The sequence below is a fragment of the Calidris pugnax genome, unplaced genomic scaffold (genome assembly GCF_001431845.1).
Source record: "Calidris pugnax isolate Ruff unplaced genomic scaffold, ASM143184v1 scaffold1, whole genome shotgun sequence".
In the NCBI taxonomy this organism is placed as follows: Eukaryota; Metazoa; Chordata; class Aves; order Charadriiformes; family Scolopacidae; genus Calidris; species Calidris pugnax.
This window is the reverse complement of record NW_015090800.1, coordinates 9,890,702-9,915,957: the sequence shown is the minus strand read 5'-3', so window position 1 is coordinate 9,915,957 and position 25,256 is coordinate 9,890,702. Positions and strand designations below refer to the sequence as shown.

General features: G+C 47.1%; 1 protein-coding gene across 3 annotated transcripts; it reads right to left on the bottom strand.

Annotated features, from left to right (window-relative positions):
- Positions 1–14,745: 14,745 nt before the first annotated feature.
- LOC106885258 (poly [ADP-ribose] polymerase 12-like) lies at positions 14,746–25,136 on the bottom strand. 3 transcript variants are annotated; one of them, XM_014937282.1, is made up of 9 exons: positions 24,816–25,136; positions 22,972–23,014; positions 21,160–21,295; positions 20,567–20,687; positions 19,423–19,513; positions 18,108–18,174; positions 17,224–17,354; positions 15,505–15,656; positions 14,746–15,079 (listed from the first exon to the last, which is right to left on the bottom strand). In XM_014937282.1, exons 3-9 carry the CDS (start codon positions 21,217–21,219, stop codon positions 14,799–14,801), a joined length of 903 nt encoding a protein of 300 aa, XP_014792768.1. In that variant the 5' UTR covers positions 21,220–21,295; positions 22,972–23,014; positions 24,816–25,136; the 3' UTR covers positions 14,746–14,798. The 3 variants fall into 3 exon arrangements, with proteins under 3 accessions (XP_014792768.1, XP_014792767.1, XP_014792769.1); XM_014937281.1 differs by lacking the exon at positions 24,816–25,136 and adding an exon at positions 24,423–24,640; XM_014937283.1 differs by lacking the exon at positions 24,816–25,136 and adding an exon at positions 24,423–24,640 and having other exon boundaries at positions 14,862–15,024.
- Between the last annotated feature and the right edge of the window lie 120 nt (positions 25,137–25,256).

Genomic DNA, 25,256 nt, shown 5'->3' with positions numbered 1-25,256 from the left:
AAACATAAATTTCCTATAAACACCAGGTCTAATTCCACAGGGCCCCAACCTTTTTGTCATCCACCCTCCCATTTTTGGATTTGGTTATTTTTCCACCATAAATCAGAGAATCGGAGCAGTCCGCTCACGAGGAATGTGCCTGAGCCCATGAGGGCTGGGATACTGGGCCGTGCGGAAAGGGAGGGCGGTTTGCCCTTTGCCAAGGGGGAACCACCCACACGCCGGGAGGACGGGATGGGGCCCCAGCCATTATCTGAACGGCTCCGCTGCCACCAGGGGAATGAAGTAAAGTGGATACAAACCACTGGAAATGCTGCCAAAGCATCGGGCTCCGAGTCCTCCGGAGCCTGTGGATGCTGTAATTCTTCATTGTCTGCTGAAATAGGTTCTCAGTTTCCCTGAATTTGCTGTCAGCGCAGCTGACTTCTACTGGCTGGAAAAAAGTTAACGCAACGCAGACCAACGTGTTACAGCGCTTTCGGTGACACCTCCCCGGTCCCTCACAAAGGACCTAGCACCACCTCTGCGGGTGCAATCGTGGCCTGGGATTTTTCAGAGCCCTTTCTCACTTATTCATGGTGCTTTCCTCACTCTTACTCCTGTCCCAGCGTGCTCTAAACTACTACTCTGAGAGCTTGTCTGTAATACAAAGGAGCTATTGCTTTCCGTGGAGCACATTGCTTCTGCCCAGAGAGCGTCTGCAGTCCTAAGCAAGCTGAAACGAAACCATGCAAAGACACCAAGGGTTTGGAATAGGTGTCCAGCTAGAAAAGAGAAGGTGAAATCACTGTTCTATATCAAGTGCATACTTAACTTCCTTGCACACCAACTGATCTTTATAGACAAGCCCCGGTGTTACTTCTGTGAATCAACAAAGCAGCTTTATTGATAATCATGCTGCCTGATGTTCCAAAAACACACAAGACCTAAATCTCATTATAACAATTCCAAATGAGCTGATGGTTCCCCTACTGTGCATGCTTTGATTTGAAATTCTAGAGTGCCGCTGATTTTTAAAGGAGAAACAGTCCTGTGAACAGGGAGCACTGAGGTTCAACCTCCAGATCATCAGCTGTCATCTCGGTCAAACCCAAAGCACAATGGATAAATCAACATTTCTGTGCATTCTAGCTGTTTAGATGTACAATGCCATGATGTGAATAGACAACCCTGTGTCCCTTGCGAATATCTTCCTCAAAGCCATCCTTGTCTCTCTTGTAGCTGTACATTTTGGAGTAACACATTTGCAAGATGAAAACTAACAAAACCAGTTCTTAGACTCAGGCACATATTTTAGATTTGCTTGACATAAGCCATTACAGACTATAACTTTTCCCAAAGTAATGAGCAGATGTGAACAGATATATACCTGATATCCTATTTCAGGCAGTGCTGGATGGTCCCAGTGTGAAGGAAATACGACGTAAGTGAACGGCATCCAATTGCCTGTTTAAAACAAGTTTGACCAAGATTAACAAACTCAAGGGGTTTTCTCAAGACAGTCTTCTGGTCACGTTTAGGGACTGCCTCGGAAAACCTTCTGCCTTTACATTCTATATAAATTATTCTCTCTTACTAACACAAGCTACAAGTAGAGAATGTCCATGTATGTTATAGTGATGCTCTGCAGCAAAATGCATCACATAATGCTTTCAGCAGTGTTACCTTTTCCTTCCTTGCTTGGCTACACACTTATAAACACGCTTAATAATATCATGACCTAGTCCTGTCTAAAGAAATTACAAACAGCTCTTCGGGCATGAGAGCTCCATCACCTCTCCTTACCACAAGGCCACATTGGCCTCTTCTGGCAGTTAGTTACCAAAAAAAAAAAATGCAGTGGCATGAACAGTGCCTGTTGAGACCCTAAGAAATGATTAAAACTGACTTCTTCCTGAATTGCAGACCAGAACCATGCAATTCAACCCATTGGGAGAGGACTCAGAGAAGGAAAAGCCCACCAAATCCATGCCAGATTATCTGATTATTAACATCTGCCTTTTGTTCCAATGAGAACAGTTACTTTCTTCCCATTTCTCTTATTTCCTCTGACTGCTATAAGATTCTGCCTGCGCCTGCATCAACAGCACTGCACAAATTTCCCCTAATTGGTGTCTCCGCTCTTCCAGCCCCACTCTTCCTCCTGCTCCAGACTCCAGCATCCTTAAATCAGGATGTCAGCCTTATTCCCTGAGCTTCCCAGCTCACTAGCAGGCTGTGTGGCAAACCAAAAAGTATGTTTTCCCCAGGCTATATGGCTATTCACATTTGAGTTGGACTTGCTGTTTCACATCGTGACCAGTATCAGCCTTGATAGAAGAATATAAAACACCCCCTAGAAGAGTTTTTCTGTCTCCATCAGATTTCTTTGAACACCCCCAGCCATGTAACTTCCCACCAGCAGAAAGTGGGAAGCTGCCCTGGCAGTCTCCAGGCCGCTGGGATTTCTCCTGGGTGCGCTCCCCTTGCAGCACGCCTGGCACAGTCACAGCCTGCCAACCCTGTCAAACCCACCACCCAGCCTACCTGCACGAAGTCTACATCAGCAGATAAATGAGTCATCCTGAAGCAGGAGAGGACTTAATAAACAGATATTATTTTCCACAGGAGGAAAATAATGAGCATAACATCCCATACCTTTCCTTGTCCTGGTTCTTCCTGCCACTCGCAGCAGCGCTAGGACTTCTGCAGATTTTTATCACAGTCTGAGGATTCAGATTTCTCTGGACTGTTTCTTGAGGGAGAAGACAAATGCACCACAAATGAGAAAGGAGGTTTTTGCCATCTGGGAATGCTGCCCAGGAGAGCAGATGTCATTGTGCAACATAGTGGGATTAGCCTTGCTCGTGTTGCTCCTGCACCCAGCCCCTCCTCTGCTCCCTGCCACTTCTGCTTCGGGCATTTTGCTGTCAGTAGGAAGGGATCTGTGCAGGCGTTTTGAGCTGTAGTGGCTGACTGAGAAGCTGATTGTCACCATCACACAATTTCATGTTTTCTTCCCCTCACATAGATTCTGTCTTCAAAGCAACCAAGACTTAGGGGGCTGACCTGGCTTCCAACCAGCACCAGCTCCTCTTGTGGTGTTGAAAGAAGGGACCGTCTCCTTCTCTGAACTCATGGTGATAACACAGAACAAACACTCACAGACACCTGAAGTGCTGCCTGTGAAAGTTTTGGGGAGGTTTGTGGACACCTTTTTGACTGTGCCTCACTCCAAGTGGTCAAAGCGTAGTGACACCCATCAAATGTCTCGTTCCATTTATAGTAGTGTGATCTCTATCCCAAAAACAGGCCTCTGAACTATGTAGTCCTTCTCTGGGGATCCAGACTCCACTTTAGTCATACTACGTCTTTTCTATTGTCCACCAATGTGTCACAGTGCCTCACATTGAGCTCCCCATCCCAGGCGCTTTCATTCTTTTGCTGGAGACACTCGGGGTAATTCCTACCGCTCCCTACAACATGGGGGCTGGTGTTGCCCACACTAGACAAGGCCCTGGTAGCTCAGCAAGGGACTGTGTCTCCCGTGGAGCCTGGGAAAGCCCAGAGCCTGCTGAGTGCAGATGCCTCAAAAGTCTGGCAGCCTCTGTGGTGAACGTCAGAATCACCAGCCCCGACGCAGTGACGTGCTCAGATTGTGTCGGCTGATTCAGACTCGGCTTTATCACTGGGGAAGATGTAAGGGTAACGACTGCACACACTCACTCACAAGAGCACAGTAATGGAGCAGAGATCTGAGAAGATAAAACCCAGAAGGCGCTACCGGCATGGTGCTCAGCCACTGCCCGGGTGCTAATTCACCATCCTGCTTACAGCTCGCTTGCCCTGCAGAGATCTTGAACAAACTTCTCCCTTTTTCCAGCTGAAAAGGCCACCAGAGAAGCCAAGGGGCTTTTTCTAGCCCCAGACAGGAGAAGGGAACATCCTAGTTACTTCTTGCTCCCTCGGGCTAACTTGGAAGATACCATAAGGCGATGCACGCCACCTCCTCTCGGCAGAAAGACATACACATTTTTTAATATTTTAACCACTGCTGTCTTCCACAGCTTACAGCCTCCTTCAAATACGATACATCTTGAGCAACTGTCACTCTGGCAACTGGCACGTGATTTCTTTTTAAGCTCTGCACAGAATGTGCATATACCATAGAAACCCAAATACAGTTCACAATTAGCTTACGCTGTGGTGCCCCTGACCTTTCTTTTTCCCTGTTCCTCTCCCACAAGGCAACGGCCACAGCAGTTTGGGGTTGTTTTTTCCTGCTTTGAAAAGCCTTAGTCATGCGGCACATTCACAGCCAAAGAAAAGAGAGTCACCAACATGTCATGTACACTGTGCACCATAATAAACTGGATTCTCATAGACAGTCAAATGGATGCATGCAACAACCACCTACACTGTGTATGCAAAAGAAGGACAACATATCCACGATTAATTAGTCACTATCTTTCCCTTCAACATACTTGCATCCTTATTTCAGTCCCCTTGACTTTCCAATTGTAAACACATAAGAAAGGTTCCCATATTTACAACCCTAGCTCACCATAGTGCAACATCAAGGAGACAGAGACACTGTTCTAAAATGTGTCTCTGTTCAGACCAGACCCAGCTCCAGTTTTGATTACTCTGCAAAAAATGTTTCCATTTTCTCTATTTCATGTTTCACTTCTGTCCTCTTCTCCTCCTTACTGTGTGAAGAGGTGCTGCTTCTACTCCGTGAAATGTTCCCTCACTGCTCTCACATCCAAGCAGAAAAGGATTTTCAATGACATTTTGGAAAAGCAGCTGCATGAGAGTTCCCCCATAAGTGTGTCAAGAGGTAAACACACAGGTCTTTTTACCTTTGAAATCGATCTCATTTCTGTGAACCAACTTCAAATTCACAAGTGCACTGATGAGTTTGAAACCACGGCTCCACGTCTGCCAAAGTTATAGGGGCAGCACCTTATTCTGGATGCTCCAAAGGAGGGGGATATTTGTTAGCAATGGGCCATGGGGGTGTCACACATTTTGCAGAGCTGGATCTAGCATCTGTACAAGTGATGGGGAAAAGCCAATGATTTAAAGTAGTAAGGTCATAGACTCATCTCAGGGTCTCTCTGCTGTCTTTATCAGTCCCTGCACCACTGCAGATCAGAAGGGCTCTCTCCTGTCCATCCCCTCTCTCTGTGTCCCCCACACAGGACCTCTGCAGATGGCTGCAGTGAAGTCTGACTACCTGTGCGTGTCACCTTCATCATTCTTGCACAGTGCCACCCTCCTTGCTCCCCAAAGCACTTCACCCTCCTCTGACTGGCCTGGGGGGAAGAAATAGAAGGTCCCTGGAAGGAAGAGCTGCTATTCCAGGTTCCAGAGTTATTTCCAAATGAGCTTAAAGATGGGGATGTTTCCCAAGGGCCTTGATGGGAAAAGCAGGTGTTTTTCAGGGACTTGTTTTTCAGAAGAAGTACACAGAAAGCGAACCCTTCTCACACCCACAGGATTTTCAAATTAACCTGAGTTTTCAACAAATTCCCCAGCCACCTGTTTTCAGAGCTGGATTAACTGGGAGCATTGGGGAAAATCAGCAAAAACGACAGAAATGTGTGAGGTGATCAAGAAAGCAGTGGGACAATATGTGTCACATTTATTAAATAAAGTCAGCAGGTGCTAAGTTCAAAGGAAGGAAAAGGAGAGCCTCCCTCAAGCAATATTCGGTTCAGCTGTGGGAATACTTGCCCCAAAATGTTGTCAATGTTAATAGTATATACAGATTTAAAAAGTGATGGGATAATTACTGAAAGAATAATACATCCAGGGTTATTACGTATATAGACATCAACTCTGATGCAGAAGATCCCCAAATGAAAAATTGCTGGAGACAGGGAGAGCATTTTGGGAAAATATCACTATATGTGTACCTTGAGTTTATAATCTCCTATGGGCACCTTTGTCATCCAACGATGAGCTGGGCTCTGGAGCTACAGGCACCTCTTGTCCTGGCATGCTCGAGCCTTTCCTACATTTTGGGGGAAGAAGACAGCAAGAGTGCAGTGACTGGCTTAGGGTGCTGGGCAAGAGAGGGACATGCTCACCTGCTTCCCATGTTCAGCCCAATGGTTGTGCCCATCCAGCCAATACCAGCAGCTTTCCATCCTGCCCATGGAGCAGGCATCCGTGGATCAACAGATAGTGTAGAAAGATGACCATGGGCAATAAAAAATGCACATCAGTTTCTGGCAGTCCCGAAATCATTTGCAATAAATCTGCAGCCCTTCAGTGTGCTCTGCAGCACTCCCTGTCTCTTACATCCTCTTCCAGCTCATCCTGCTGTGGGTCAAAATCTGTGCTAATCTGCACTTGGTGCTCAGCAGCTGCGATTAAACTGTGATATTTTGGCGGGGGGGGAGGTGGAAGTGACCTCTTTGTGGTGCAGATGCTCATGAAGGACAGGACCTAGCAGATCCTACTAGCTGCTGACTGTTAACAGTGGACTCGGTGTGCTACCTCCCAGCTCTCCCTCAGCCCCACACCTCATCGTGACCACCCTCAGCTCTCCCCACTGCCCTAATCCTGCAGGGTCCTACATCGTCCTCCTCCTCTATAGCAGCCTCCAGCTCCCCGCCCTCGACCAGCTCTCCAGGCAGAGGGGTTCCCGGAGCCGGGCTGGTTTTTCCCCGTCTGTCCGGGCAGCGGGGGCTCCCGGAATGTCCCCAGAGCTGGACGGGCACTGCCACCTAGGGACCCGACAGCAGAAGGCTGCGGCACCCCCCCGCACCCCTCCCGCGGGGACACCGGCTGATCTGCTTCGTCGCAGAAAACATGAAGGCACGCGGAATGAGCAGCACTGATTTTGGCGTGGAGGTAAGTTGGTGGTGAGATCGCTCCGATCCTTGCAGGGTGCCTGGAACACCTCCTCTGCCTGCCACAAAGCATGAAAGTTTGGGTAACACTCCTCTCAATTGTTTTTTTTTTTTCCTCTTTTATTCTGTGCCATTTCCATTTTCGGTGTCAATCTCAATGACTCTGCACACACAGCCTGGAGAAGAGAAGGCTCCAATGAGACCTTATAGCAGCCTTCCAGCACCCAAAGGGGGCCTACAGGGGTGATGAGGAGGAACTCTTTATCAGGGAGCGTAGTGATAGGACAAGCAGTAATGGTTTTAAACTGGAAGAGGCTAGATTTAGGCTAGACATTAGGAAGAAATTCCTTACTGTGAGGGTGGTGAGACACCGGAACAGGTTGCACAGAGAAGCTGTGGATGCCCCATCCCTGGACATGTTCAAGGCCAGGCTGGATGGCACTTTGAGGGGTCAGTGGAAGGTGCCTGTGCCCATGGCAGAAGGGTGTGTGAAACTACATGATATTTAAGGTGGCTCCCAACTCTAACCATTCTATGTCTGAAGATCTATCTGACAGCTGAAGAACAGATTGTCACCTGGTTTTGCCCCATTTCAAGGAGCACTTTTTTTCTTGGAGTTATCCTGACTAAAAGATCAAGAGACTTGGCACAGTAGGGGTCCTGCACCCCATCACGCCCTGCAGTCATGCTCAGAGGGCTCCCAAATCCACCCTCAGCTCCCACCCCTCCCTGCTCCCTCCACTTAGGCTGGAGCTGTGTCCTTCCTTGCACCAACAGCTCCACATGTCCTTGTGCCTGCTCAGAGGAGGATCCCTTTCTTCCCCTCCTCCCCTTCATGCTGCTGTAGCACCGACTGCTTACAATTCCCAAAGCCCTTCTCGTCCTTCTTGTGCTTCTGCCTGCCTTCTCCCAGGACACACTGCATTGCAGCACCAGTCGCATCCCACCTGCATTAGACATCAAACAAACAGATATTTCACCTTTGAAGTTGATCTCATGCTGCTGAGAACTTACTTGAAACCGGAGAGTGATTTTCTGGTCAGTTTGAAATGTCTTTTCCACCTGTGCTAAGGTTACAGTGGCAGCACAGTGGTTTGGACACGAGAAAAGGAGAATTATCCACCAGAAAAAAAAGTGTTGGTTTAAAGGGCCTGCAAAATAGCATTGTATTTTCTAACCAGGGGTAATTAATTGCCTATGACTCAGAGTTTTTCAGTGTACCCCTGCCCTCTCCCACCTCCCACCAGAGCTGTTTGCTGGACACTGCTTTCTCCTCATTAAGTATGCACAGATGAGGTCTGGTGGGGTGGTGTATCCCCGGAGTCCTGGCCATGCCTGCAGTCTGTGGTACTTGCCGTCCTCTCCTCAGGCCTTCCATGTAGGATTGGAGAACATCACCATGGCTCTTGACATGGTCATGTTTCGCTGTTGTTCTTTATCAGCACATGGAATAGCTTTCTGGCACTCTTCTGCAGTCAGTTATCAGGATTTCCAAAAGGAAAGAGCACTCTCCTCACAGATGCACGCACAGCATAAAAAATGTTTAGCTTAAAGCAATTTTGAAAGGCTCTGGATTGGCCAAGAAAATAAACAGTGTTCAGACCTCGACCTCACTCAGGGGCCCGAGCGATGGAAGTAAAATTATGAGAGGCTGCCAGATACACCAAAATGCACACGTGCCATGGGGAGGCACTGGGGCAAGACCTGGGACATGCGTGAAAGGCACTGACTGCCAAGGGCAAAAGCAATGGCAGCCCCTGAGGGGTGGCCAGCGCACAGGCAGGGAGGGAAGAGCAGCTTATTGCCTCTCCATATACCCACCTCTGGGCAGTGTCATCCAGGCAGTACCAGAGGTGTTAGGTACTGACCATGGGCAAGCACCAGGGTGTGACACGCTGGGAGGAAAGCAGCAGAGGTGCTGCTTTGAGTAGCAGTACCATGCAGATACCAGAGCAGCAGAGTACCATGGAGATACTCAGACTACGCAGAGAGAGCAGCAGCTGGAGGAGGCCCTGATGGGAAAAATGTATTTTTGATAGTACTATCACAAAGTTTAGGTTTGGTTAGTAGCCTAGAGTTTCATGCAGTGAAACTAAACACATCTCAGACTCTACTAAAGAAATGTTAAGAGACCATTCTGTTAGTAAAGTATTTGAGTTGCTGAGTCAACAAAAATGAAAAAAAAGAGAGGCATTTTTAAAGACATTATGATGGATAGAGGACTTTTGGTCAAATGAGTTCTGTGAAGGGAGAGCTTGTCTAATCGTTAATATGAGGTCAGATTTTATGAGGATCCAGGAGGAAAAAGGATATGGAGAAGACTCTTAGAGGAACCTGCTTGAGCTGAGAGGCAAAATGAAGGTCAGCTGGCCTTCAGGACAGAAAAGCAGATCACAGCTTCAGACAGATCGTAGAATTGTTTAGGCTGGGAAAGACCTTTAAGATCATCAAGTCCAACCATTAACCTAGTACTGTCAAGTTACCACTAAACCATGTCCCTGAGCACCATATCTACACACCTTTTAAATGCCTTCAGGGCAGTTGTTCCAATGTTTTACAACCATTTGGTGAAGAAATTTTTCCTAATAACCAATCTATTCTTGAGGCCGTTTCCTATTGTCCCACCATCTGTTACTTGGGAGAAGAGACCAACCTCTCAGCAGCTTCATTGCCTTTCTCTGGACATGCTCCAGCACTTCAATGTTCCTTTTCTAGTGTGGGGCACAAACTGAACACAGTACTCAAGGTGCAGCGTCACCAGTGCCAAGCACAAGGGGACGATCACTTCCCTAGACCTGCTGGTCACACTATTTCTGATACAAGCCAGGATGCTGTTGGCCGCCTTGGCACACTGCTGGCTCGTACTCAGGTGGCCGTTGATCAACCACCCTAGGTCCTTTTCTGCTGGGCAGCTTTCCAGCCACTCTTCCCCCAGCCTGTAGCTTGGCATGAGGTTGTTGTGACCCAAACGCACGACCCAACACTTGGCCTTGTTGAATCTCATGCCGTTGCCTCAGCCCATTGATCCAGCCTGTCCAGACCTCTCTGTAGAGCCTTCCCACCCTCAAGCAGATCACCGCTCCTGCCCAACTTGGTGTCATCTGCAAACTTACTGAGGGTGCCCTCGATCCTCTCATCCAAATAATTGATAAAGATATTAAAGAGAACAGGCCCAATACTGAGCCCCGGGGAATACCTGCACAGTATAGTTAAAAAAAATCATAAACCTACAGTAACTTTCAAAAGGAAAATAAACTGGAAGATGCAAGGAGCCATCTGCAAAATGCAGTCAGAAAGAGTCTGCAAGAGGCAAGAGTGAAAGTGTACAAGGTGTTAAAGAAAGCAGAGACCAATGCAACTTCTAACAGCTCCTTTGGACTTCGTAAAGGCAAAACCATTTTGAAAAAAAAAAAATAATTAATGAGACCAAAGCTGAAGATAGAGCCCAAGAAAAATGATTCAGAGAACACACAGTGAAATAAAGCTTCTCTTTGGGAATTGGTAAAGACATAGCTTCCTCCAGTGGTGGGGATATCATGTGTAGCCACTTCCCGAGTATTTACAGGTTGAGCACTGGCACACTGACTAATGGGTCCTTTGACATTGCAGTAAAGCATCTGGAAAGAAAATCTAAGCTTATTAAGAACAGATGGATAAGAACCAGGTCAGCCTTTCCTATTGCTCCTATTTGTAAGCTAAATGCATAAGTAATCTTGGAAAGACGGTTTGAGTCATTTTGGGAAATGGTGTCTAGGACTCACCATGCCAGACAATAGGCTTCATCAAAAGAAACAGGACTGAAAAAGAACAGGAATACATAGAAAAGGTTGTTCTCTGAGCAGTGAAAGTCTGATTCCTACAGATCTGTCTCATGCAGCCCCTAGATGAGGACCCCTGCCCTCCCACAAACCCTCACACCCCCCCCCATCATTACCAGAGCTACACATTGATTTGTGATCGTTATTCCCTCGATCCCAAAACAGTCTTGTTAAATAGTGCAATCATCGAGCATGTCATGCCAAGAACAATATCTGTGTTTTCTTCACCTGGCACCCATACAGCGTTAGTGCCAGGTTATGGGGCTCAGGTTGATTTTTAGGAGTTTAAATGTTTTGGAAAATAACATGCCATTCAGTGTGCTCAACCAAGCATTAAGTTTCTACAATTTAATCATCCTGTAATAAATTCTGTCAAAATTGTTAAAAAGGGTTCTTAAAAATGCTGAAAAGTCATATTTGGCACCAGTAAATTAAAAGAAAGGCTGAAAACTTGCTGGGGTGTTTTTCGATAGAAAGTCTAGAACAGGTGCATGAATATGTAACAACAGCATTAAAAGCAGGGACACAGTGTAAGAGCACCACAGGAAAATTAATTAGAAATGTATTACAACGAAAACATGACTTGAGCTAACAGGTTTGCATGTGGGCACTCTTCTGGAGGTAGCTGGGCTCACAGCAAAGTCCTTTCCCTCTGGTTTCCTGCAGCTGCCATGCTCCTGAAGAACCTCCCCATGGTGGCAAAAGATGGAGTGCTTCCACAGCACCAATCTATCAGGGGCCATATTCGAAAGGTGGAGAAGTAGTGAGCCAAGATACCAACTGAACATTCCATCTCATGTTGAGGGCAGCCTTACTCCCTACCCTTGGGCAGACGGAGCTCGATGAACTGTGAAACTGTGGAGGCTGCAGGACAAGCCCGCCCCGACACCTGCCTGGCTGGTTGGGAAGGCAGCAAACGCCACAGAAACCAGCTTGGCTACTCACAGCATTCCTCAAGGTAGACCTTTTCTACCATCAGCCCCATGCATCTGAGTCACAAGTCATTTAACCCTTTCTCAACAGGGTAGGGAGCTCTTCAAACATTTCTTTTCAGGAAGGAAAAAAAAAAAAAAAAAAGAAAAAAGACCACAGATCAGACCCATACTTAGTGCTTGCCAACAATTGCATGTGTTGGTGATGGTCTGCAAGCATTTCTCCTCTAAAAAGGTGGCCGAGGAATGCTTTCTGCTTGGTACTTTGGAGGCAGAGAGGCACTCCAGAGGCAGCAGAAGGTTCAGGTCTGGAAAAAGTTTTAGCACATTTATAACATTGAACAAAAATCCCATGAAAAAGCATTCACAGATTAAGTTGCTTTTCACTTTCACGCTCTCAGTGCCTCACTGACCAAATATTCCCAAATATTTTCCCATTCTAAGCCCTGCTTGGACTAAAGGCTCAGTATCATCTTACGCCAGTCAAAATCTATCCTGCAGCACCTCCTCTTCTTTACCGGTGTTGACACAAGCAGAATTAGGAACTGTTCTTGCTGAACACCTTATTTCAGGTTTGGGTTTTGTAGGGTTTTGGGCTTAGTCAGTATTTCAAGTAGGTGAATACCCTGCTTCTGATCCTCCCCACCCCAGTACAGTCACTGGTACTGGCATAGGTAAAGCAGCAGCAACACACACCTGGAGGTGGGACTGCTGGCTTTGGCAGCAGCACAAACCGAGACTTCAGAGACTGACCCTGAAATAGCGTGGGCTCCTCAAGGAGTGCTTCCAACCTACAAAGCCAACAGCAGCTACACCTCAGCAGCCCCACGTCACAGGACACAGCTACAGCTGCGCACACCAGCCCCCTGCCTGATCTTCTCCATGTAGTACCCAACACCTCATGGTTGGAGGCTCTCACTGCAGACAGAAATAGTTTTCACTCACTGGAAAACCTCCTTTTCCTCCCAACTCTGCATGCTTGCACTTGTCCTCTCCTCTCTGCCTGGTTTCTCCTTTTTCAGTGACTGGCCTGCCCCTCAGTAGGCTCTCCCATTTCTTCTCCTGCCCTCAAGGAGGTTGGCAATCACACCCCGAAGCTCACCTTGCTGGAAACAGCTTTCTGCCAACACGATGGATGGTTTCTTCTGCCATGGCGAAGAAGAATGGGGGAAGATGGTTTGTACAAGGGCATCATTTCACAGAGCATTTTCTCTAATAGAAAAACTCTTCCCAAACCCTCCATCTCCCAGCCTCTGTCCTGACCAAAGGCCACATTCGCAACTCCCCCTGAAGCCATGGAGAAAATGTATGCAACGTTGCAAGAACCAAGACAGGGTGACAGCTGAAAATGTCCGCTATTCAGTCCTTTCCCACCTCCTGAGCCTGCAGCTTGGAGGGAAGAAGGGGAGGGTAACTGTGGGGTAAAGTCTGGCCATGCATGGCACCCACTGGGTGCCACAGCCAGGCAGCAACTCTGTAAACCAAGAAAGATGTCTGTATAATCCTACCTATTTATAAAACTAAGCTTAAAACAGACTTTCTGTTATTGCGTGCACAAAAAATGCTCAAATTCATGTTTATGCGAAGCACAGGATGCAGATCTATGACAACTGACAAATTCTAGGCAAAAAGCTCTCCAAAAATCACTGCAGTTTTCCAGTGCAGTGGTATTGATAGCGCAGGAAAGCAATTAACTGTTGTACACCACTTTCCTTATTGAGAAAGGTGTGTGGCAGATACCTTGCTGCCATTTGCTTTGCTTTTTTTTTTTTCATTAAAAAAATGTCATATATTCAGGAAAAAGTCAATTTAAGTTGCTTTCACTTTTAATTCCTACATATGAATAAAACTCTCTGCTCACCTGTGGATGACAAGATCAGGTCACTAATTTGCAAAAGAACAACCTTTAGGCTCCTGCAAAAGAGGTGGGACATGGAAGTGCACTAAATATGGCAGCTCAGGGACTCATTGCAGTCAGCTGCCTTTCTGGTGATTTCTGAGGGCGCTGACTGTGCCTGAAGATAGCAGGCTTTAGGAAAGCTGATGAGATCCTACACACATCCCTACTCTTGGTTCCTCCCACTCGTGGCAGGCACAACTGAACCACTTGTGGCTCCTTTGCTGAATTACAAGAGCTTATACAGCAAGACTGTTTTAAAACAAACCATTAATTTTTGTTCCTATGCTATCAGTCATCTTGAACGTTATCTCACCATCCCCTAAGTTTCAACTAGTATGTCCATCATCCAAGCTTTCCCTCATCCATCCCAGTCAGAGCGCACACCACTGGAGTACTTCTCCATTGCCCGGAGAAGTGCCAGGCAGCAGCAGGACAATTCAAAATAGCCACCACCAGCTTCAGTCTGCAGGGTGGGAAGGGGGGTGGCTGGGCCAGCTCAAGAAGCCCCTTTGCCTCAGCACTCACTGCTGCAAGCACTGGCTCCGCAGCACCGGTAGGACACCACCATGGACCATTATTCAGCTCACCATGGTCTTCCTCACTGTCGGTGTCATGGTGTGGTAGGGATTTAACGTCCTACAGCTACTTCTCCCTGCTTCTCTTAACCTAAACGCAGCGGGGAAAGAGCAAGGACAGGGTGTCACAGAGACAGGCAGACCTGACACAGAAGAACCAGGTGAGAAGAGCTGTCAGAAATGCAACCATGAAACAAAGCAAAGTTCATTGCCAGCATTAATTACAAAGCCTCCAGGATGCAGGAGCTTCCTGCCATTTCCTGGAAGGGTAGGCCATGACTCCTGTCCCGTGCACCGTGATGTAGGTACTTTCACTTTTCCTCCTTCTACATTCCCCACCCAGTCTCCCTTTGGCACACCAGCACCATCACAGGCAGGAGTCATCCCTGTGTGACTATATCAGTGGGTCAAGTTAACAGTATACTCAGCAGCAGCAGGTGTCACTGCATCAGAGTACCCAAGGCAGGTACATCCCCATCCCAGGCTGGAGATAACCTGAAGGTTAAAATTTAGCACTTTCTGCTGGTAAAGGAATAGCCCCTACCAAAAAAAAACCCCACAAACTATGACTCAAAATTCTTCAGGGGATTGATGTTGGCTTGCTGCATTACAAAATGTTCTGAAGCTACTACTAAAATTGAACCAACATTTAAAAAAAAAAAAAAAAGAAAAAAAAGATGTACTAAAGTATAATTTATTCAGTGTAAATTCAATGGAGATGCCACCGTTCATCACAGGATCATACATTGGCCCCCAGTGCTGTACTCCACGATATAGGCAGGGTAAATCTGGTGCTTCTCAAAGATGACAAATATGGAAGGGTCTGTCAGGTCATCCACGCAGCTGTCATAAAGTCTGTTTGATTTGCTGTCCCTGGGTGGAGGGCGAAGGTATTCGGGGTTTCCCTGAACAAAGTCTCCAACAAGAACGTCAGCTACAAACATGCTGTAGCGACCACTGTGAGAGGAACAGTACATGTGAGAATAGCTGGCATCTCTGGCAAAGTAGCTTCCTAGGGACCAGAAAAAGCCATGGATAAGACAATACATCAACCAAGGAACGAACATCTGCTATCAGCACGATAGCAGCCAGTGATTCAACAACCCCAGGTAGTTCTACACGCATCTTCAGCAAGTTTTTCCATGTTGTCTTATTGTAAAGCATCAACAGCCTCTAGCCACATTTCACCATCAACCTCCCAGTCCCACCTATCCAAGAGCTTTGCTGAACAGCAGGTACCTGAAGCAAAGAGGGGTGGTTTTAGCCCCTCCTGAAAGGGGATTGCTGCTGATGTTGCCTCCAGCAATGCAGAGGCACGCAGGTGAGAGTGGCTTAATTGGGGTCAGGGACAATCAGTCACCTTGCACTCATCCAGGGTGGTCAGGGTCTGCAGCCCATGCTTTTATGGCCCCTGAACCCACACTTCTGCACTTGTACCTTTTCCATACATCGTCCCATGAGTCCCACAGATCCTCCAGTCAAAGTTCTGCTCACAGATGGCAGACACGTGGGATGGACTTGTCCCGTGGAACAGGAGCCGCTCATCCACCCATTTCGATTTATTGAGCTTCTTCATCTGCTCCTTTTGCCTAATGACAAAAAAAAAAAAAAAAAAAAAAAAGAGACTGACATGTTAGCCTGGTTCAAACAAGGACAATTTCCCAACTCAAGTCCTCCTACTTTTGGGTCATGGAGAAACAGTGACACAAACCACTCTCAGTGGGGTTACTGCCCGCTTTACACTTCTGTTGGTACCCTGCTGCACAGCTGGCTCCTCCCAACAAAACAAAAAGTTCTCAGCATCGCTACGGACTGCGTCACCCACAACTTCATACCACATGAGAGAGTAAAGAGACAAACAACTCTTGACTGCGAATTGGTCAGTTCCCAGGTTACATAAATCCTGAATGCATAAATATGGTTACAAAACTGAGCTCTCTGAAGCCACAGTGAAGACTGTATAATCTCTACCCCTATCTTGATCACATAAAACTTCCCAATTTTTTTAAAAATCCCACATGGAAGAGACTAAGAAACAAAAAGGATAAATTTGAGACATCATAGCTTAGTCACGGTAAAGGAAAAGAACTTTCTTTTTGAACAACACTAGCAAGAACCACACATAGAACTTGTTAGGTTAGTGATAAAAAGAGCACACAGGCAACCCCTATAACCTGATCACAGAGAAAGAAGCCCCAGACCTGGCCCCTTCCAGGGCTTCCCCAGGGGAACCTCAGCCCCAGACACCAGGGGACACCCGGCACGATAAGCAGTGCAAATGCTCTGGAGCAGCTCATGGACAGAAGTGGGGTACCACCTATGAGAGCATGGGACTCATTATGGGTCAGCTGGGAAGAGTGTTTGGGGATTGCACAGGACTTATAATGGGCTTTTTAACAGAGGAACTGTAGGTGGGAGACTCTCCAGGCCTGCGTGCGCTAATATGGGGTCTGGGTGCAGCAACTGGAGTGGGACCCTGAGTCACAGGAGCTACATGTTCACAGCACCACCAACTGCAGCAAGCAAGGGTGTGTGTGTGTGTCAGTGTGTGATCACTAACCAATATCAAGCTGGACAGCCAGTGAGGAGGGTAGCTGGCCTAGGAGTCAGGTATTGGAGCAGTCATAAGTCTGGGCCAGATACTGAAGAGACCAGAAGGTCTGACCTTGCTTACTGGGGGAAGCAGGAGGTCAGGGTCAACCACTGAAGTCTATAGAGACCCATTTGCGTGTGTTGATGCAGAACATAACTGGAGACAACAGGACCAGCACATGGGTAGGCTGTTTAAGACCAGTTCCTAGAGGGACCCATACACTTACGTATGTTCCAGTAACAGGCTTTCAATCCAATCAGCCAAAGGAAGGGAAGAAGATGAGACCGTTGGTGCTGTTTATGATCACATGACTCCTGTGCTGTGTTAGTTTTTGTGTTCAACTGTGAGCGTATTCATACATTTTGTGTGTATGCGTGTGGTCATGTGTCTGTGCCTACTGGGAACATGTTCTGAACCTTGCTACCAGATGGATACATGGCAGTCTCACCTCTGCTGGACTAATGGATTTGGCAACTCCTAAAGCAGACTATGGAGGAGACAATAAATCAGGAAATACCAGTCTTCTGCTACCATAAGGATAATGAAATAAAATAGATACAAACCACTGAAAAACTTGCCAAAGTGCCAGGTTCTGGATCCTCTGCAGTTGGTGGATGTAGTAATCTTTCATCGTCTTCTCAAACAGCCTCTTAATTTTTCCATATTCACTGGAATTGTAGCTGAGCTGTACCAACTGAAAATTTTAAAAACACCAAAACTAAAGTATTACTGACAGTAACAACTCCCATTCCTTTCAAAGGACTCATCGACATCCTCACATCAGAAGAAAAGTCCTGCCGTTAATATCACAAGCTTCTCCTGTCTTTCCAGTCAACCATCCTCTCCCTACCTTCACCCCCACTCCCCACATGGAAGCACAGGCACTGACTGAGGGAAATGAATACAATCCCACCTGAGCTTCCTTCGGTGGATACACCTCCACATCTAGATTATTTTTACTCCAGAGTAACCTAAAGATGAAATGCACAGCAGTATTCAAGCTGGAGAAGACTGAATACCAGTTTCACCTTAATTTGACACTCTATTTCCTTCCTTACAGGGCTAAGCCCTTGTTTTGCCACAGCAAATAACATTTTGCCTTAAAGCAATGGAGGAAATACCACAACACCCCTTTAAGATGCAATTCATCAAGTTTTATCAGAGGATCAGTGTCTTGGGAGGACGCAAAGGACAGGTCAAACCAGTAATGACAAAAAGGGCCTTTCTTATCCTGCATGGTGTATGTAAGGGTGTTTCAGAGAGCCTCCTCAGGAGACACAGGTCTGTTCTGAATGTGAAATGTCAGTCTTGGTTCATCTCATAGTTGGTTATTTTATAAGACATGTTTAAGAGCTGGGAACATCTCAAGTGCCTTGGGGTCATGTTCTCAGAAAAATCAGTACAGGACACAGTTTGCCCTGCCCATCAGAGAGCTGGAAAGAGGTACCTTGTACCCAACATCAGGCAGTGCAGACTGGTCCCATTGTGGAGGACATGAGAGAGTCATGTTTTGGCTGCAGGAAAGAAAAAAGGAGTGAGTCAGTCCATGATACTCCTAACCAAATCCCCCTTCTGAGGAATCCAGCTGCTGGCTCCACGGCAGCCTTTGGGTACCCCTGGATTTTTATTTTTGCTTTACTTTCCACAAAACCATCATCCCTTTCTCCAGCTTAGATATCCACACACATCCTAGTGGCCCTAATGCATCTCTTGGCAGGTCAAGACACCAGTAGGAGAGCTTCAAACGAGAAGTAACATGCTCCTAGACAGGTGGTTCATACAGCTGCTCCCTGCTAGCCCTCCCCATGTGTTCCTTGAATCTCTAGGAAACTGGAGTGTGAGCCCTCTCCCTCCACATGGCTACTCATCTCTAAATTGATGGCCAGATGGGTGGCCTGTTCCTACTTGTCCCCAAGAACAAGCCCGTCAAGAGTCTGTAGGTGGACAGTTGTGCCCTGCAGAGGCACTACTGCATCAGCCAGTGCTTAACGACTTCCAGCACTAATGGCCTCCTGACATGCATGTTTTAACCCAGGCAATAGGAGCATTAGTATCCATTCAGGAGCTACAGTTGTTTTTATTTTTGAATCACCCCCCCACTTTGTTGAACCAACCCTTAAATTGAACCCTTGACTTCAAATGCACTGTCTGCTTGTCGAGTTTCTGAAGCAGAAAAGGCTCTTTTTAAAATAAAGCAGTAGCACAACTAACTTTTACAGCAGACGTGCTCAAATTCTGTCAAGCTGAACTTCCTTTAAAAAAGCCGTGAGACAGAGTATCCCAAATAAGTGCATCCAGTTCGCTTCAGTTAGAGGGATTTGCTCCTGTGTTTTGTTTTATCCTCAACTTTCCAGGGGATGGCATCTATCTGCCCCACAGCTCTTGGGACTGGCAGTGCCTTGCTCCTACCCTGTGCACAGTTTATTTATTATTGTTGAGCCATAAATCAAGGAATAAAAATGCCTGGCACAGTTGTGTCAGCCCTGTGTGGCTTTGCTTTCACAGAGAGAACAAATTTACTCTATGGGTCTCTCACAGCTGCCAGAGACTGCCACCAAGCATCCCTCCAGCACACTTTACAGAAGTGTTGCTTAATTTACAAATACCGCCACTGCAAAATTTGCCATTAAACCAGTCAGCAAAAGATAGCCAAAAAATGCATGTAAGAAATCTAAAAAATGAATTCTAGATAGGTAGGAGGAACTTCTTAGCAGAAAGGTGCTGTCATCTAGAGACATTAATAAATAAGGAATGCATATTACCTTCTGTTTTGTCCGCCTTGAGAGGACAGAAATTTTGGCAGTCGGGCAACTTCTCTTTGAGTTCCAAAGACCAAATTTGTTTGTACCATGTCTTAAAAGAAAAACACAATGACTCCTTAATTAGACAATTTATTGTCCAGGGACACACTCTTATGTGTTTAGAAAAAATTTAAAAGGAGGTAGCCCTGAATACCACGTCATGGTGCTCTCTCTACCACACCCACCCCACTCCATACCTCAAAACCATTCCTGCTTGGAGCTCAGCAAGGTCAACCACCTGCTAGCGTAGGTTGTGAAGCTCAAAGGCAACCAACCACCAACTGCACCTGCACACGCACTCACATCCAGGCTGTTGGCCAGAGAAAACCACATCTGATGTCAGGCCTACAGCAGGGAAGAGTTTTCAATAGGATGGAGGCCATAAATCTAGCTTTCCCGGCAGTGCGGGATTGTTACATGGTGCTAAGAGGAAAGTCTGTCCTCTCTTCTTCGTCCTGTAGCAATATCACAGAACACACGCTGTGTGACATGGCTAATTATCCATTGTTTCCCCCCTTTAAGCACCACTCTCTTTATTCATGCCAGGAAACAGATTTAAAGTTTGGAAAGCTAAGAGGAATTTTAAGTTGGGTAAATAAATTAGAAACAGAAAAACATTTCTCATTTTCCCATTTTCTCTCTGTGCAACCAGCACTAAATTTTCCTTTGCTGCACTGTGTGCTTTCTCTCCACACAACTAGCTTGCAAGATGTCTACCAGGGGCTGACTTCTTCACCATTTGACTTTTCAGTGCCTGTTTGTTTTTTTTTTTCCTTTCTCATTTCTTCTCTTTAGTTGTATAAACCCAAGTGCATAAGCTAGATGCCATAGAACATTTACTCTCAGCTCTTACTCTGAATATATAGTATTGTCAGAGATGCTTTTTAGACTATAGATGCACAAGTCTAGAGGCTCAAGTGGGGCATCTCAAAGCTGCAGAGAAATACAAATGCACATATTGATCAAGTTCTGCTTGGAGAAAACTTACAGGAGGAAAAAGATCTGTTCAAAGAAATCCAGACACAGGGTGACAACTTCACATGAAGGAGGCTACCATAGAGCCAGCCACACTGTGTAATGAACTTAAAACAAGGAGATATTTCACCTTCAAATCTTAATTCATACTTCTGAGAACCAGCGCTGAAGAACACAATGCCTTTCCGGTTAGATAGAAATTTCTTCTCCAGATCTGCAGATTTCACCGTGGCAGAGCAGTGATCCGGATGCTACAGAAAGAACAAGGAAACCTGTTAGAAACCAGTCTTTGGTTTAGGTGACACTGTGCTGAAATACCAGTGTTTCCTCAGGCCCCTATCCCAGGATGCCATTTTGAAATAAGTCTCTAAGGCTTCAAACATTTTGTTCTTCAGAGACGGAAGGGTATGCCACAGAGAACAGCTGCTTGTAACAACAGTAACAAAGCAGCCTTCAGCCTGTGTGGTCAGCTTCAGCCAAAAGACATCCATCATCCCCGGAAAATGCACCCTCTTTCAGAGCCAGTCCTTTGAAAGCTTTCACAGAGCAGAAGTACTCCTTTGAGGGACAATTAATAAGGCAAATCCACCAGGGCATCAGAGCAGCACTGCAAGGGCACCCAGTGGCATGTGAAACACACCAGCTGCAGAACAACTTGCTCTAAATAACTCTCCAAAGATGGCTTAACAAGAGCTTTTGGCATCAACAGCAGATGAATCTCACCTCTTCCCCGTACTCAATCCACTGCCCAGAATCATCAAGCCAATACCAGGCATACTCCATGTCGGGAGCAGGCAGACGAGTCAGAAGACACCACAGGCGCAGAAGAGCTGACCGACGCCTGGCTGCTTGCTTGGCCCTAACATCAAAAGAGAAATCCAGATTAAAGTATGGGTCTTTCCCAAAGCTGTCAAACTGTGATATCCTTGGTCTGGTTAGAGGCCTAATCACTTCTCAGAAAAGGTGAACCCTCCAGCTGGGAAGTGCAGGTTCAGCCCAGAACCGAGGAACTGATGTTTATACATTTATGGGGCATGGTAAGCATCATAGAAATGACCTTCACCTCTCTGGCTTGGTCCTGGGTGACTGTTTTTCTCTCAAATTTATCTTTCTAAAATACACATTGCAAGAAAATACCACTTGACATGATAAACTCAGACCGTTACGTGAAGGCCAGTGGTGTCACCTGTCCAACAGCCTGAGGGTCCTCGCTAGTATCCTGTCTCTCTAACCTTGTCATCCCACAGCTTGTCACAGGCAAGCCTGAGATTATCCTCCTCCACCTTCAAGACTAGTTTAAACTTCTGTCAATGAGCCCTGCTAGCTTATAAGCAAAGACTCTCTTCCCTGTTCGAGAAAGGTGAACTCCATCTGATACCAGCAAGTCTGGTGCCATGTAGGCCATCCCATTATTGAAAAAGCCAAAATTGTGTCAGTGACACCAGCCATGGAGCCATGTATAGATAGACCGGAGCCATCTGTTTCTTCCAGTGTCGCTGCCCACCACTGGAAGGAGAGATGAAAAACTATCCTGTGCTACAGATTCCCTTACCAACTGCCCCAATACCCTGAAGTCTCTTTTGATCACCCTTGGAATATACATTGCAGCTTCATCACCACCCACACAGAAAAACAGTTATGGGCAATAGTCCAAGGGGCATACCAGCCTAGGAAGTTTCCTAGTGCTGTCCTTAACCTGGGACCAAGGGAGGCAACAGACTTCCCTAAGAGGACGGTCTGTCCAGCATATTGGACCCTCTGTTCCCCTCAGAGGGAGTCGCCTACAACTATAACCCATCTTTTCTTCTTTGTGGAAGTGGTCATGGTATGGAGGGTAGGCCTTTCTGACCTTTGTAGCACCTTATATGTAGATGAACATCCATTGACTGGCCTTCCATACCCAGAGCCTCATAGCTGTTGTAGAGAGGCACCTGGGAAGGCAAGGTGTCAAGGACTGGGTTCGCCTGCCACACTGAGTATGGAGTTGTCTCCATTCTCTCCTCTCCTTTAAGCCTGGTGGGGAAAGGATACAGTATACCCTTGGTCTTGTGGGGTTTTTTCTGGTGGCTGTTCCTGCATCTGTCTCAGGGAGGGTAGAGCATGGTTCCACCAGTCTACCTCCTTCCCAGCCTTCCTGAAGCTCCTTAACCTTTCTCCTCCCTCTGGTAGGTCTGCCACCAGGCTGGGGCAGGGGGAGGTAGAAGAGTGTCAGTAACAAAGGAGTGAAGTTGAGCCTGGGAAGAAGGGGGTGGCAGGAAGGTGTTGTTCTAATTTTTGTGTTTGTTTCTCACCATCCAAATCTGTTTTAATTGGCAATAAATTCCCCTTCCCCATGTCAAGCCTATTTTGCCCACAACAGGAATTGGTAAGTGATCTCCCTGTCTTTATCTCAACCCATGAACTGTTCCATCTTATTTTCTCCCCCAGGTCCTATTGAGGAAGGGGAGTGAGCGAGCGGCTGGCTGGGCCTCTGGCAGCCAGCCAAGGACAGATTCTTTGGAGGGGGAAAAACCCTAAACAAAAAATATCACTTACCAGCAAAATCCCTGCTCTGTGCTCTACCCTGACGACACAGCACCTGCAAAGAGAACAAGCTGAAACTTGTAGCCGCCAATAATTTAAATTTGGAGGATTTGACTTTACTTGCTGCTGTGCTTCACCCTCCTTTGCTTGCCCCAGTTTTGGACCCAGCCAACATTTTTTCTATACATCTCATCACTTTGCTGCTCCTACAACATTACCCCATTGTGGAGCACATACACGCAGCCGAGAGCTGCCCACCTGTGGAGTTCACAAGGGTCTGTGGCTGGCCTGAAGAACACACCATTCAGAGAAACTGGAAATGATCATTTCTCCGGCTCTGACGCCCTTCACGCTTTGGCAGGGATCATGGGCATTCAGAGCAGGCTGACCAGAGGAAATCATTATAGGAGGAGCTCCCTTATAGAGCTGGTTACAGTACAAAGGTCCACAAACAAAGGCTTGGCAGCCCTTGAACTGCCAGAACAAAGCGCGAGGAAGGACTCAAGTCTCCTTCGCAGCCCTAGCTTGTTCCAGTGCTGTCCTCAGACCACAGTTGCTCTTTGTACACAGTAACACCAGCCAGGCCTGTTCCTAGAAAAATGCTCCCAATTCATTTTCTCTCAAGTCCCATTGCAGGAGATTCATAAGATGCAGCACTCCCGGGAGATTTCTTTTAATTATTTTGGATGCGGCTGTCCTTTTCTCCCCTCTGCACAGCAGTGTGCTGCTACGGCTGCCACAGCAGAAGGATTTGAAGTTTGTGGATTTGAAGCGTGGGATTTGAGGGAGAGGAGGGGAAATGGAGATGAAAGCAACAGAGTGGGGTGGGATGATGTTTCCAGGCAGCTTTTCTCCATTGCTCCCCCCATCCCTGCTCCCTCTCTCCCCACACCACAAAGGAATGCTAACTCCTGCAGGCTCCCCTGTGGAGACCCAGGGCTCCCAGCCTGCCCTAACCCCACCAGCTACCCAAAATGGCCAGTTGTGCCCTACTTTCACTTTCACTTGCAAGCGTTTCTGCCTGTTGCAGGGATTTTCCACTCACCAACTAACCTCAACTATAAAGAAACTGAGGTGAAACACTCAATAAAGCAGACCGAAACATTTCTCTGGCAAGACAGGTGGTGTCCTTCACCTTCTGCTGAAGATTTTGCTATCTGGTCTTGTGCAACTGAGAGATTGCCTGTAAATTCACTTTTTATATCTCCACAGGAATAGCTTTACACAGAAGAAACTTTATACATACAAAGCAACCTCATACCACCTTTTCTCTTAAACACCTCCTCCTCATGCAGAAGAAAGGGTGAATTAATGAAGACATATACACGGGATGACTGACTGCAAGCAGTTGTCCTTCCAGCAGCCCTTAAAGCCAAGCCCACAAACCGTGAAATCCCCAGCTTCCTCCCTCCCAGCTCAGCAGCCCCCCAGGAAAGCTGTCAGAGCCCGTCTCCCCTACTCACAGTCCTGCCGTGGGGCTGCCCAGCCACCACCCCCGGGGAGCCAAGGGCATCAGCCACGTGCTTGCCGGTGGGATGAGCCCCCCGAAGCCTTGCTCCACATGGGAAAAGTCCTGCGGCTGCAGTAAATCCTTCAGAAATAAAATATGACTGGCCTGTCTGAGCTCCCTGTGAGCTCCCAAACGGCACGTTTGTACCTCGCTGCCCCTCTCGGCGTCTCTCTCCCCATGGGACGCCACGGGTGACTCTCCCCTAGCCCTTCAGAAACAGAGCTGCATAACGTTTCCTCCTGGTGATTGCGCCACACGCACGCGCGGCAGCCAGGGACAGCTGATGCATCAGTAAAATCAACATCTCTACGGAACAGCACAGCTGTTGTCGAGCACCAGCACTTACCTTGAGCCAATTCCTGCCATCCTTCCAGTGGCTGGGGGTATTCAGGACCTTCTCCTTTCAAGATTCCTGCCAGGAGCAGCTTCTGCTGAACATCAGTCTTTGAAAGCACGAAAGCTGGCGTTGCCTTGCAAAGCAAACCCCAAATCTCAATGCAGAAAAGGGGTGCAAATCTCAACACACAGCTCTCCATGTTGGTCATCACGCTGTTGGGGGGTTTGTGGTGCCAACCAAGCACAGAGCCCTGGGGGGGCAGGCTCTATCAGCCCACGCAGAGCTCTGCGCTCTCCCGAGGATCTGCATTCCTTTACCTCGGAGTCTGAGCCTCTGCTCTGTTATTCTCCACGGAAATCAAAGAGTTAGGAGCTTTCAAGTCTGACCTCCAGTATTTCACTCTCAAAGGCTGAGACCATTTACCAGCAGAGCTCTGAAGCATAAAGCTTA

What these genes read in the sequence shown, in the direction of transcription:
- LOC106885258 (XM_014937282.1), bottom strand. Translation starts at nt 21,219, where the DNA reads ATGGAGTATGCCTGGTATTGGCTTGATGATTCTGGGCAGTGGATTGAG. An exon ending in GTATGAATTAAGATTTGAAG is followed by an intron (nt 19,514 to 20,566) that starts GTGAAATATCTC and finishes TTTTCTTTTAAG; the next exon opens with ACATGGTACAAACAAATTTG. An exon ending in TGGGACGATGTATGGAAAAG is followed by an intron (nt 15,080 to 15,504) that starts GTACAAGTGCAG and finishes TCTGGTCCCTAG; the next exon opens with GAAGCTACTTTGCCAGAGAT.